The sequence below is a fragment of the Mobula hypostoma genome, chromosome 2 (assembly GCF_963921235.1).
Source record: "Mobula hypostoma chromosome 2, sMobHyp1.1, whole genome shotgun sequence".
NCBI lineage: Eukaryota > Metazoa > Chordata > Chondrichthyes > Myliobatiformes > Myliobatidae > Mobula > Mobula hypostoma.
The window spans coordinates 241487595-241501683 of NC_086098.1; the positions used below are offsets into that span (position 1 = coordinate 241487595).

The 14089-nt window shown below is 43.7% G+C and overlaps 1 protein-coding gene across 2 annotated transcripts in view; it reads right to left on the bottom strand.

The window, feature by feature from the left end:
• The window catches only part of itga10 (integrin, alpha 10), a 185145-nt gene extending 171579 nt beyond the window's left edge, over nt 1-13566 (bottom strand). For both annotated transcript variants that reach the window (XM_063041780.1, XM_063041779.1), the window contains exon 1: nt 13276-13566. In XM_063041780.1, the coding sequence (XP_062897850.1) occupies nt 13276-13327 (52 nt within the window). In that variant the 5' untranslated portion in view covers nt 13328-13566. The remainder of the gene's footprint in view (nt 1-13275) is intronic.
• Between the last annotated feature and the right edge of the window lie 523 nt (nt 13567-14089).

Genomic DNA, 14089 nt, shown 5'->3' on the forward strand with positions numbered 1-14089 from the left:
AGATTACAACTCTCTGAAGCTTACTTCCATCCTGTGGCATTAACTTCTTCCTCGAACCCACTTCCCGCCACCCCACCCCCATACTAGACGGTGATGCAGCCAGTTAGAATGCTCTCCATGGTACATTTGTAGAAATGTTCAAGTGTTTTTGGAGAAATACCAAATATTTTCAACCTCGTAATGAAATATAGCTGCTGTCGTGCCTTCCTGATAGCTGCATCGATATGTTGGGTCCAGGTTAGGTCCTCAGAGATATTGACACCCAGGAACTTGAAATTGCTCACTCTCTCCACTTCTGACCCCTCTGTGAGGACTGGCGTACATCTTACCCTTTCTGAAGCAGACAATCAGTTTTTTTTTTATCTTACTGACATTGAGTGCGAGGTTGTTGCTGTGACACCTCTCAACTAGTTGCTATATCTCACTTCTGTATGTCCTCTCAACACCATCTGAAATTCTGCCAATAATAGTTGTATCATCAGCAGATTTGTAGGTGGCATTTGAGTTTAGCCACATGGTCGTGGTGTAGAGTGAGTAGAGCAGTGGTCTTAGCACATATCCCTAAGGTGCGCCAGTGTTGATTGTCAGCAAGATGAAGATATTGTTTCCAATACGCACGGATTGTCCCTTTTTTCGTCTCATCCTGTCACGCAGAAGAAGCAAATGCCCAAGAGCACGTACATAGTGTGTATAAAAAGTATTCACCTCCCCCCAGAATATTCATGTTTTATTGTTTTACAACATTGAATCACAGTGGATTTAATTTGGTCTTTTTATGACACTGGTCAACAGAAAAAGACTCTTTCATGTCAAAGTGAAAACAGATCTCTACAAAGTGATCTAAATTAATTACAAATATAAAACACAAAATAATTGATTGCATAAGTATTCACTCCCTTCAAGTCGGTATTTAGTAGATGCTTTGGCAGCAATTACAGCCTTGAGTCTGTGTGGATAGGTTTCTATCAGCTTTGTTCATCTGGACACTGCAGTTTTTCCCCATTTTTCTTTAGGAAACTGCTCAAGCTCTGTCAGGTTGCATGGGGATCGAGAGTAAACAGCCATTTTCAAGTCCAGCCACAAATACTCAATTGGATTGAGGCCTGGACTCAGACTTGGCCACTCCAGAACATTAACTTTGCTGTTTTTAAGCCATTCCTGTGTAGCTTTGGCTTTAGGCTTAGGGACAAATTTTCTCCCAAGTCACAGTTCTCTTGCGAATACATCACGTTTTCCTCCAGGATTTCCCTGTATTTTGCTGCATTCATTTTACCCTCTACCTTCACAAGCTGCAATGAAGCACCTCCACAGCATGATGCAGCCACCACCATGCTTCATGGTAGGGATTGTGTGTTTTCGATAAGGTGCAGGCTTTGGCTTACACCAAACATAGTGTTTAGTCTGGTGGCCAAAATGCTCAATTTTGGTTTCATCAGACCATAGAACCTTCTTCCTGACTTCAGTCTCCCACATGCCTTCTGGCAAACTCTAGCAGAGATTTCACGTGAGGTCTTTTCAACACTGGCTTTCTCTCTGCAACTGGTGAAGCACCCAGGCAAACAGTTATATGCACAGTCTCTCCCATCTCAGCCACTGAAGCTTGTAACTTCTCCAAAGTTGTCATTGGTCTCTTGGCGGCCTCCCTCACTAGTCCCCTTCTTGCACGGTCACTCAGTTTTTGAGAACAGCTTGCTCTAGGCAGATCTATAGCTCAGCCATATTCTTACCTTTCTTGATGATCGACTTAACTACTCCAAGGGATATTCAGTGACTGGGAAATATTCTTGTATTCATCTCCTGACTTGCGCTTTTCAATAACCTTTTTGCAGAGTTGCTTGGAGTGTTCTTTTGTCTTCATGGTGTAGTTTTTACCAAGATACTAACTCACCAGCAGTTGGACCTTCCAGAAACAGGTGTATTTTTACTACAATCAATTAAAACATCTTGACTGCACACAGGTCTCCAAAACAGCTCTCCATTTAACTAATTATGGGAATTCTAAAGCCAATTGGCTGAACTAGTGATGATTTGGTGTGTCAGTTTAAAAGGGGGTGAATACTCAAGCTGTCAATTATTTAGTGTTTTATATTTGTAATTATGAATTTGCAGAGATCTGCTTTTACTTTGGCACAAAAGAGACTTTTTCTGTTGATCAGCGTCAAAAAAGCCCAATTAAATCCACTGTGATTCAATGTCGTAGAACAATAACACATGAAAACTTCCGGGGGGGGGCAGCTAAATACTTTTTATAGGCACTGTACCACCAAAATCAGAGACAATGTATGTCCCTGTTATCAGACTCTTGAATGGACATCTCATACGCTAAGGGACGAACTCTTGATCTCCCAATCTCCCCAGTCATGATCCTTGCACTTTATTTGTCTGCCTCCACAGCACTTGTTCTGTAACTGCAATGCTGTATTGCCATTCAGTTTTCTTTTTACTTCCTTGATGTACTTACACATGGGATGACTTGTCTGGAGGGCACACAAAACAAAAGCTTTTCACTGTGTCTGGTACACACAACAATAATCCAATACCAATAACACTGCCAGCATTTTGGAGCATGTATCTTTTTAAAGAGCTTTCCAAAAACTTTGCTCTCACCATCCTTAAGGCAGGAGAAGAAGTAGGTCAGTTGGCCCATCAAGTCTGCTCAAGGCTAATTTATTTCCCTTTTCAACCCCATTCTCCTATCTTCTCCCCATAACCTTTGGTGCCTATCAACCTCCACTTTAAATATACCCAATGACTTGGCCTCCACAGCCTTACCAGATTCACCACCCCATGGCTAAAGAAATTCCTGCTCATCTCTGTTCTAAAGGGACATCTTTCTATTGTGAAGCTGTGATCTCTTCTCCTAGCCCACTATTGGAAGCATCCCTTCCACATCCACTATATCTTAGGCCTTTCAATATCCCCACCCCTTGACTAGAGGGGAAGGAAAATAAATAAACCGTGCAGTGTTCCTGGTCTAGATCATTTTACCGAGCACTTGCACTTGTCTGTGTATGTCAGGTGTGGACAGGGTCAGGATCAGCTCAAATATCAAACGTTTCATGAAATTTTATCTCTCTCTCTCTCTCTCTCTCCACTCCTCTCTACCCCTCACCTACCCCCACTGAGCTGTGATCCAGATCCATAGCTCCCTCAAAGTCACCACACAATTTGACAGGGTGGTTGAAAAATTGTATGGTGTGTTGGTCTTCATTAGTCAAGGAATTGAGTTCAAGAGCCACAAGATAATGTTGCAGCTCTACAAAACTATCAGCAAGAGGCATAGATCAAATGGATAGCCAGAAACTTTCTCCTAGGGTAGAAATGGCTAGGCATAGCTGGAAGGTGATTCGAGGAAAGTACAGGGGGATGTCAGAGGTAAGATCATTTTTCAATACACAGAGTGGTGGGTGCATGGAGTATATTGCCAGGGGTGGTGGTAGAGGTAGATGTGTTAGGGATGTTTATGATATTCTTAGAGAGGCATAGAGAAACGGAGAGGGAGAGAAGAGTAGCTTAAGGAGTCAGCACAACATCGTGGGCCTGTACTGTGCTGAACTGTTTTATGTTCCTTCAGTCAAGAGAGAGGAAGACAGAAAGGGAGAAAGGAGAAAGAGAGGAGAGGAGAGAGAAAGGGGAGAGAAGAGGAGGGGGAGGGGAGGGGAGTGGAAAGGGAAGGGGAGGGCAATGGGAGAGTGAGGGGAGGGGGAGTGGGAGGGAGAGGGGGAGGAGAGGGGGAAGAGAGGGGGAAGAGAGGGGGGAAGAGAGGGGGGAGGAGGGAGGGAGAGGGAGAGAGATAGTTAGATATGCCCCTTTAAGTGGAAGAACATTTGGTATCCACAGTAATATTCAATGGACCCTGTGCTACTGTGGTCAGCATACAAACTATGAAAGGCACTAAGCCAATTTGGGCTACTTTCTTGGTCACAACACCAGAATGACAATCAAAGCACAGGGACTTCCACTGAAACCACAAAATTAATTCCATTATGTAACAAGTTAGACACAAGCTTGCTTATTTGCTCCAGAATGCACTGATGAGGAATGGAAATTAACGTTGTTCACACACATTATATCCACCTGTGTCTTCAGCGGCAGCACAACTACACAGTCGTCAGTATCCACACCCTGGAAGTCACAGCCAAGGTTATTGTTATGTGCATAAGTACGGTGAGGTACAGGAACTATGAAAAGTTCGCCTGCCCTGGAATCACAGGCATATATACTCAGTGGCCATTTTATTTGGTATTTCCTGTACTTGCTGCAGTTTAGAACAATGAGGGGGGGATTTTGTTGAAACTTATCGAATACTGAAAGGCCTAGATAGAGTAGATGTGGAGAGAACAACAGGAATTCTGCAGATGCTGGAATTCAAGCAACACACATCAAAGTTGCTGGTGAACACAACAGGCCAGGCAGCATCTCTAGGAAGAGGTACAGTCGACGTTTCAGGCCGAGACCCTTCGTCAGGACTAACTGAAGGAAGAGCTAGTAAGAGATTTGAAAGTGGGAGGGGGAGGGGGGAGATCCAAAATGATAGGAGAAGACAGGAGGGGGAGGGATGGAGCCAAGATTCTCCCCCTCCCCCTCCCACTTTCAAATCTCTTACTAGCTCCTCCTTCAGTTAGTCCTGACGAAGGGTCTCGGCCTGAAACGTCGACTGTACCTCTTCCTAGAGATGCTGCCTGGCCTGCTGCGTTCACCAGCAACTTTGATGTGTGTTAGATGTGGAGAGGATGTTTTCTGTAATGGGGGAGCCTAGCACCAGAGGGCACAGTTGAGAAAACTAGAGGGGAATCCATTTAGAACAGTGATAAGGAAATATTCCTTTAGCCAGAGGGTGGTGAATCTGTGGAATTCATTGTCACATATACAGGCTTAGTCACTGAGTGTATGTTCATCATCTTCTGCTGCTGTTTCCATCCACTGCAAGGCTCAACATGTTGTGCATTCAGAGATGCTCTTCCACACACCACTGGTATAACGCTTGGACATTTGAGTTCCTGTCAGCCTGAACCGGTATGGCCATTCTCCTCTGAGCTCTCTCATTAAAAAGGCTTTTTTTTTGTCCACAGAACTTCTGCTCACTGGATGTTTTTGCTTTTCACACCCATTCTCTATAAACTCTAGAGACTGTTGAGAGTGAAATCTGCAGATCAGCAGTTTCTGAAATCCTCAGTACACCCCATCTAGCACCAACAATCATTCCACGGCCAAAGTAATTTAGATCGCATATTTTCCCTGTTCTGATATTTGGTCTGAACAACAACTGAACCTCTTAACCATGTCTGCATGCACACTGAGCTGCTGCCGCGTGATTGGCCGATTAGCTACTTGCATTAACAAGAAGTTAATAAATTATCCCACCTGAGTCTACGTTCAGATAACACACAAAATGTAAATTATAGAGGAGCGTGAGGAAATGACTTGCAAAACAAAGAATGAGGGCAGACTAAAAACAATTAGGGGGATGTCCATACCAATGTGAAAGACGGCCCATTGCTGAGGTAGGATTAGAGTTACGCAGGTCAGTTCAAAAGCCTGATGAGTGTAGGAGGGTAGCTGCTTCTGAACCTGTAATATGGGACTCCAGGCTTTTAGTTTATTTAAACATACAGCACCTTCTGGCCCAGTGAACCTATGCTGTCGAATTATACCTGTGTGATTAGTAGGTTTAACATACTAACTCGTAAGCCTTTAGAATGTGAGAAGAAAATGGAGCATCTAGAGGAATCCCACGCAGTCACAGCGAGAATGTACAAACTCCTTATAGACACTGGTGGGAATTGAACCCAGGTCGCTGGCGCTGTAGTAGCATTACGCTACCGTGCTGCCCTTTCAAACACTTGGCCGACGATAGCAGCGAGAGAAGGGCATGATCTGGATGGTAGGGATCCGTTATGATAGATGCCATTTTCTTGATACTGTCAATGGAGGGGAGGCTGTGCACATGATGAACCAGGCTGTGTCCACTCTAGAGCAAAAACTTAACTGGGCATGCCCACCCTATCAACAAAGTAAATTTATTATCAAATATATATGTCTTCATTTTCTTAGAGGTATTCACAGGAAAATAAAGAAATACAATAGAATTTATTACATCTATAAATAAACAAAGACTGACAAACAACCAATGTACAAAAGCAGACAAATAGTGCAAATTTTTTTAAAAAATGAGAACAAGGGTTGCAGAGTCCTTGGAAGTGAGTCTGCATGTTGTGAGATCAGCTCAGAGTTGAGATGGGTAAAGTGATCCATTCTGGTTTGGAATGACTACACAACAGAACGGAGAACAGATGCAGTGCTCTGCTCTTGTCTCAGGTCTTCACATCAACGACCACAAAGCATGTGTCAACATAGATCACAGACCATAGAAATCTACAGCACATTACAGGCCCTTTGGCCCACAATGTTGTGCCGACTATGTAATCAACTCGAGAAGCTGCCTAGAATTTCCCTACCGTATAGCTTTCTATTTTTCTAAGCTCCATATACCTATCTGAGTCTCTTAAAAGACCCTATTGTATCTGCCTCTACCACCATCGCTGGCAGTGTATTCCACACACCCACACTCTCAGTGTGAACAACTTACCTCTGATATCCCCCTTGGCACCTATTTCCAAGCACCTTAAAACTATGCCCCTTATGTTAGCCATTTCAGCCCCGGAAAAAATCCTCTCACTGGCTCAAAGGGCCAAATGGCCTACTCCTGCACCTATTGTCTATTGTCTATCCACATGATCAATGCCTCTCATCATCTTATACACCTCTATCAGGTCACCTCTCATCCTCTGTTGTGCCAAAGAGAAAAGGTCAAGTTCACTCAACCTATTCTCATAAGGCAGGCTCACCAGTCCAGGCAACATCCTTGTAAATTGCCTCTGCACTCTCTCTATAGTATCCAAATCCTTCCTGTCCTTCCAGATTTCTTGAGAAGGTATTGCATGACCTAGCTCCAGATGTGACATCCAGCTGCATCTTGGCCTGCCATAAACAGCTCCAAGAAGCAGGTGTGAAGACCAGGAGCCAGATACACACAATGCCAAAGATCACCTCAAGAAGCTGGAATGCTAATGCATGGGTACTTTGGGACGTGCTATAAGGCTATTAAAACAAAAACTTCACTCCATCTTAAAAACTTCTTGCCCAGGCAGTTAATCTGATCAACTACTCTAGTTAGCCCTTCACCCCCTCTATCTGTTACCCCTGTCACTGCACTGCAAACATTTTAAACCACTCTTGAAAATGTTGTTTACATTATAAATACATGCTGGTATTTATGCATTTATGCACATTTTATTCCATATCCATACTTTAACCATTATTTAATATAATTCTTTATTCTTAAACACAAGAGATTCTGCAGACTCTGGAAATCCAAAACAACACACACAAAATGCTGTCGTGTCAATACCACACCCCAGAAACACTGGAGGGAATGAGCAGGTCAGGCAGCATCTATGGAAATGAACGAACAGTCAGTGTTTCGGGCTGGGACCATTCTTCTGGACTGGAAAGGAAGGGGAAGAAGCTAGAATAAGAAGGTGGGGAGAGGAGAAGGAGGACAGCTAGCAGGTGATAGGTGAAGTCAGGTAGGTGGGAGAGGTAAAGGGCTGGAGATGAAGGAATCTGATCAGAGAAGAGAGTGAACCATAGGAGGAGAAACTCTATTCTTTTAGTTGTTGAATGTTGTTTTCTGTTGCATATTGCACCAATGCACCACAGCAAAGAAAATAGAGCAGTACCGTACAAGAACAGGACTTTTGGCCAACAGTATCTGTGCCTACCATGATGCCAATCCAAACTAAAGCCACCTACCTTCACACAGGCTATCTCCTTCCCTTCACTGCCAATTAAATACCTCTTAAACACCACTGTGATATCTGCTCCCACCACCAACATGTTCCAGGCACCACCACGCTATGTGTAAAATGTACTAGGACAATAAAGTTGATCCTAGATGAAGTATGTTTTGCTTGAGCTCCACACCCTTCCAATTGGTTAGAAAAAAAAATTAATACCACACCCCACCCAACCTGAGCTCCCCAATTCTGCCTCATTTAATCCCTGCCTGCCCTCCCCAATACCCCTGCTCCTGCCAACATGCTGACCACCAAAATTGTCACCAGCATGAAACTATGAATACAGAAGTGCTTCACATGACAAATAAAACAGGGCACAAAATCTTAATGAGGCTTCCCCCACATTGCCTGGTTTCTTGAAGTCCATTTTGGACGACCACTCAAATCCTTGTGGGAGAGGGCAGTAGTGACAGCAATGAGATGAGACTAATTGTCCTGTATAAACAGCTCCTTTCCAACACAGCTGCAAAGCTACCTGACTTTGGAGTTTAAATCATAGAGGAAGAGAGCATAGTCACGCACACAAAATGCTGGAGGAACGCAGAAGGTCAGGCAGCGATGGAAAAGAGTAAACAGTTGATGTTTCGGCCCGAGACCCTTCATCAGGACTGGAAAGGAAGGGGTAGGAAGCCAGAATAAGAAGGTGACAGGAGGGGAAGGAGTACAAGCTGGCAGGTGATGGGCGAGACCGGGTGAGGGAAAATGTGGGTGGGTAGGGATGAAGTGAAAAGCTGGGAGGGGGGTGGGTGGAAGAAGTAACAGGCTAAAGAAGAAAGAAGCTGATAGGAGGAACAGCCGGCCATGGGAGAAAGGGAAGAGGTGACGGGCAGGTGAGGAGAAGAGAAAGGGTGAGAGGGGAACAAGAATGGGGAATTAAAAGAAAGAAAAGGGGGTGAAAAAAACCATAAGTTAGAGAAATCGATGTTCATTTTGTCAAATTGAGGGTTACCCAGGTGGAATTTGAGCATATTTATAGCTACCAGTCGATACTTAATAGAACTCTGAAGGGTGTGATCCGAGCAATACTGATAAAACTCTGACCAACAGAGCAGCTAAGCCCCTTAATCATAACATTGCCTATATAAACGCCCTCTCTTATCAGCTTATTTAATTTCTCTCAAACTGGACCCACATTTATTGGTCCACGCCTGCCTTGTATATGCGTTCATACAAGACTTCACTAGTGCACTGGCCTCTGAATGGATATCTCGCTGAGATCATCCTGGCAGATCTCCTCCCTGGTCCTCTACCAGTGGAAAGGTCAGGTGCATCAGTCGTATGGAAAGACTGTTGCATAAGTCAGGAGCAAGTGTAACCACTTCTCAATCAGCCTTTTATTGGGACACCATCTAAATCACTGCAGCAGTTCACTGATGCTGCTGTCGAGCCATCAGTCCTGGGCAATCATCCAACTTTATCAGTGCTTGATGAGTTCAAAGAATTCAAAACAAACTGCGTGCCAGAACTGGCTGATTCTGAAGCAAGATCATGATTTACCCGGTTTTTCCACTCTCCACAGATGCTACCCAACTGGGTAAGCATTTCCATCACCCCCTTTGATTTCAGGTTTCTGCAGATGCTGTCCACGTCTGCTGGAGCCTCGAGACCAGAGGTCTGTCCTGGGGTTACAGGATTGTGTATGTGCATAGGTGGGAGGGAGACTTGTTTTGCTGTTGTTGTGGTCTGCAAAGCAGTATGGCCATGCTATATTGCACCGGAATGTGTGACAATATCCGTGGGCTGCCTCCAGCACTTCCTTGGGTTGCTTACGAAAACAAAGCATTTTACTGACACAAGTGATTCTGCAGGTGCTGGAAATCCAGATTAACCTGCATAAAATGCTGGAGAAGCTCAGGAGGGAAAAACAGTCAATGTTTTGGGCCAAGAGCCGTCATCAGAACTGGGACGAAGGATCTCACCCCTAAACAGCGACTGTTTATTAATTTCCATAAATGCTGAGTTCCTCCAGCATTTTGTGTGTAGTAACATATTTCACTCTATGTTTCGCTGTATATGTGATAAATAAACTTGAATCTTGTTGTGTTCTGCACTTCAATGTTCTAGTGCTGTAGCTCGTCTCTCTTCATTTTGTTCACATTTATTGTCCCTCTGCACAGAATAGCTACAATTAACAAGACTTCATTACACTCACTCAGCTCCATCAACACCATCTGTATCACTCATGCTCTCTTGCCATCATCCTACCAGAGTAATTCCTTTAGTTTTCTCCATCCATCAGCAAGGCTGGTGTTTGAGGCCTGGAGTTCAAGGTCCCATCATCAGTGAGTCCTGGGGTCAATACTGAAGAGTGAAGCCCAAAGGTCTATCGGAAGTCCAGAAGTTGTAGCTCGGTGGCCAAAGCCCCGGATCTGCAAGTCCATGAGTCCTGTGGAGGCTTGAGGCCTGGCCTGCCCTGGGGTCAGAGGACTGTCTGTATGAGTTAATGGGTGGGTGGACGGAAGGAGGCTTGTTTTGCAGCTGGTATTCTGCTGAACATTGTGAGAAGGCTACATTGGCATCAGAATGTGTGGCGACACTAGTGGGCTGGCCACAGCACATCCTTCGGTTGTTAACGCAAATGAACACTTCACTGCATGTTATGATGTACTTGTGATAAATAAATGAATCTGAATCTGAATCCCTCTTCCATTATAATTTACAACACAGGTCTTTTAACTTTTATTTATTCTTCTTTTAAAACTTTATTTATTTAGACACCGTGTGGAATAGGCACCATCCAGCAGCCCACCTACTTAACCAGTTAGCCTACTAACTGGTACATCTTTGGACTGAGGGAGGAAACCAGAGCACCCGGAAGAAACCCATGCAGCCACATTAAGAATATATAGGCTCCTTACAGGCACCAGGGGGAACTGAACCTGTGTTGCTGGTACTGTAAAGTGCTGTGCTAACAACTACACTACCGTGCCATCCAACCTCGTTTAATGGTAGGGGTCCATGGCATAAAAAAGGTTGGGAACCCCTGTTATAGGCCACCCAGCAGCCCACCTATTTAACCAATTATGTTGTGGGGATGGAACTGGACTCTCTGACGGTGGTGTCTGAAAAGAGGATGCTGTCCAAGTTGCATGCCATCTTGGACAATGTCTCCCATCCACTACATAATGTACTGGGTGGGCACAGGAGTACATTCAGCCAGAGACTCATTCCACCGAGATGCAACACAGAGCATCATAGGAAGTCATTCCTGCCTGTGGCCATCAAACTTTACAACTCCTCCCTTGGAGGGTCAGACACCCTGAGCCAATAGGCTGGTCCTGGACTTATTTCCTGGTATAATTTACATATTACTATTCAACTATTTATGGTTTTATTACTATTTATTATTTATGGTGCAACTGTAACAAAAACCAATTTCCCCCCCGGATCAATAAAGTATGACTATGACTATGACTATTAACTTACTAACTAGCATATCTTTGGACTGTGGGAGGAAACCAGAGCACCCGGAAGAAACCTACGCAGTCACAGGGAGACGATACAAAATCATTTCAGACTGCCAGAATTGAACTTCAAACTGCGATGCCCCAAGCTGTAACAGTGTCACACTAACCACTATGCTACTGTGGCATCCAGGTCTGGGGTTTTTCCAGGTCTGATGAAATAAGCTTTCCTCCCAGATGCTGCCTGACCTGCTCATTTCCAGCCTTTTTTGTTTTAGTTCAGATTTCCAGCATCCGCAAATTCTTGCAATTAAATTATACGTCTGCTTATCCAAAATAGCATCACTGACTCTGCCTCTACAGATACGTCTCTAAATAATTTAACCCATTGAGCTCAGCCCCTGTCAGCATGGAGGTACTATCACTATTTTGATTAACAACTTACACACTTAACATAGAGTCATAGAGGACGACAGCACAGAAACAGGCACTTCAGCCCATCTAGTTACTCAGCCTGGTGCCGTTGACCCACATCTGGACCATAGTATTCCATACCCCTCCCATGCCCCATTTTAAATAAAAACAGCCTTTATATCTTAGAGAAATACTCATTGCCCACTTTATTAGATACACCTGTTTGTTAATGCAAATATCCAACCAGCCAATCATTTATGCAATTCAATGCATAAAAGCATGCAGACCTGGTTAAATGGTTCAGTTGTTGTTCAGACCGAACATCAGAATAGGAAAGAAAGGTGATCTAAGTGACTTTCATCGTGAAATGATTGTTGGTGCCAGATGCGGTGTTTTGAGTATCTCAGATACTGCTGATCTCCTGGGATTTTCATACACAATCTCTGGAGTTTTCAGAGAATGGTGCAAAAAACAAAAAAAAACATCCAGTGAACGGCAGTTCTGTGGGTGAAAATGCCTTGTTAATGAGCGAGCTCAGAGGAGAATGCCCTGACTGGTTCAAGCTGACAAGAAGGTGGAAGTAATTCAAATAATCAGACATTGGCATGCAGAAGAGCATCTCTGAACACACAGCACATCAAACCTTGAAGTGGATGGGCTACTGCAGCATTACACCACGAACATACAGTACATTCAGTGGTCACTTTATTAGGTGCAAGAAGTACGTAATAAAATGGACACTGACTGTATGCATACTTTGATAATATATTTACTCTGAACTTTGAACTTTTTGAACTTTGATCCAGTTGTGGGATGAATATGGCGTGCTGAGCTAGGGAGAGTTAAATTAAATTAACCAGGAACTCTCGCATCCCTTATGAATATCTCAGGAACTGTTGATCTCCAGGGATTTTCACACACAAGACTCTCAAGGGTTTACGGAGAATGGTGTGAAAAACAAAAAAAAAACATCCTGTGAATGACAGTTCTGTGGGCAAAAACGCCTTGTTAATGAGAGAGGTTAGAGAATAACCAGACTGGTTCAAGCTGACAGGAAGGCAGTAATTCAAATGACCACAGGTTATGACAGTGGTGTCAGAAGAGCATCTCCAAACACATAACAGGTAAAACTTTGAAGCGCATGGGCTATAGCAGCAGAAAACCATGAATATACACTCAGTGGCCACTTTATTAGCTAAAGGAGGTGCCTACTAAAGTGGCTACTGAGTGTAAATGAGGAAAAACTAGCAACGTAAAAGAAGGTAATTCTAATTAGTTCACCACAGCACTGTTTGACCTTCTTTAACAAAGCTTACTTGGGAAATAACTTCAGGAGAATGAAACAGCACAGGTAGGTTCATACTACAAGAGCCCATTCATTTTTATTCTCTTTCCTTATCTGAGAAAAAAGGACTTAAGGGAAGAATATGAATGTCAGATTCAAATCCAGAGTTATTTATCACATGCACATCAAAATAGAGAGTGAAAAGGGAGATGTTAAAAGTGAGGAGGGAAATGAGGTCCACTGATAGGAAGGCAGAGAGCAGGAAAGTGATTTGACAACACAGAGCGCAGTGGAGAGTAAAAACTGTCCTTACCTTTCCATAGTACCAGAAGGTAGAGGATAACGGAGCATCTGTTTAACTCCATAGTCACAAACAAACATCAGATTGAAAGAGAGCCGCAGGAACGTCGCAAGTAGCTCCAGATCTCTCAGTTCCTTCGGCACTCCCCAAGAAATGCAGTGAACAGTAGTGTTTGTGTCCCCTGTCTCATTCAGCACAGGGTGAGCTGGACACAGGGAGCTAGGTGTTTACTGGAACAGCAGCACGATTGTGCAATGCCCTGTACTTATTTTAAGTTCTTTCCATCACTTTTCTTACCATATGTTTGAACTTTTCTCTAAATAAATAAAAATTCCCACATAGGTATTTTGATCCTGTTTTTTTCCAAGTCTATTTTCTTACTGCCTTTTCCGCTCTTGCCTTCTCCCCCCTTTCTCTGTCACTCTGAAAACATATTTCTAATTCTTTCACTGTTTTACTAAGTAAGCATATATCACTCAGATGCTATAATTTCTTCTGTATATTATGTGCATATGCCCTATACTGTACTGTGTCCCTATCATCCTCCTTTTCTCTCAGGCACTGTCACATTTCCTAATCATTAACTGAATGCAGCAGAGAGTTTTGAGATATGTTCCAGTCTATTTTACATCACCCACTTTATACACAGCCTGTGGTCTCGGTGCATAAACACAGCCCCTCCCACGGGCAGTGCGAAGTTACACTCCATCCAGTCACCGTCTCTGAAACTTTCTGCTCCTGGGCTGTTTCTCCAAGATCTTCTGGCCCACTGCCTTGAAATTGCAGACTCTCTCATTACTTACAGGAAAGTTACATTTTTTCTACC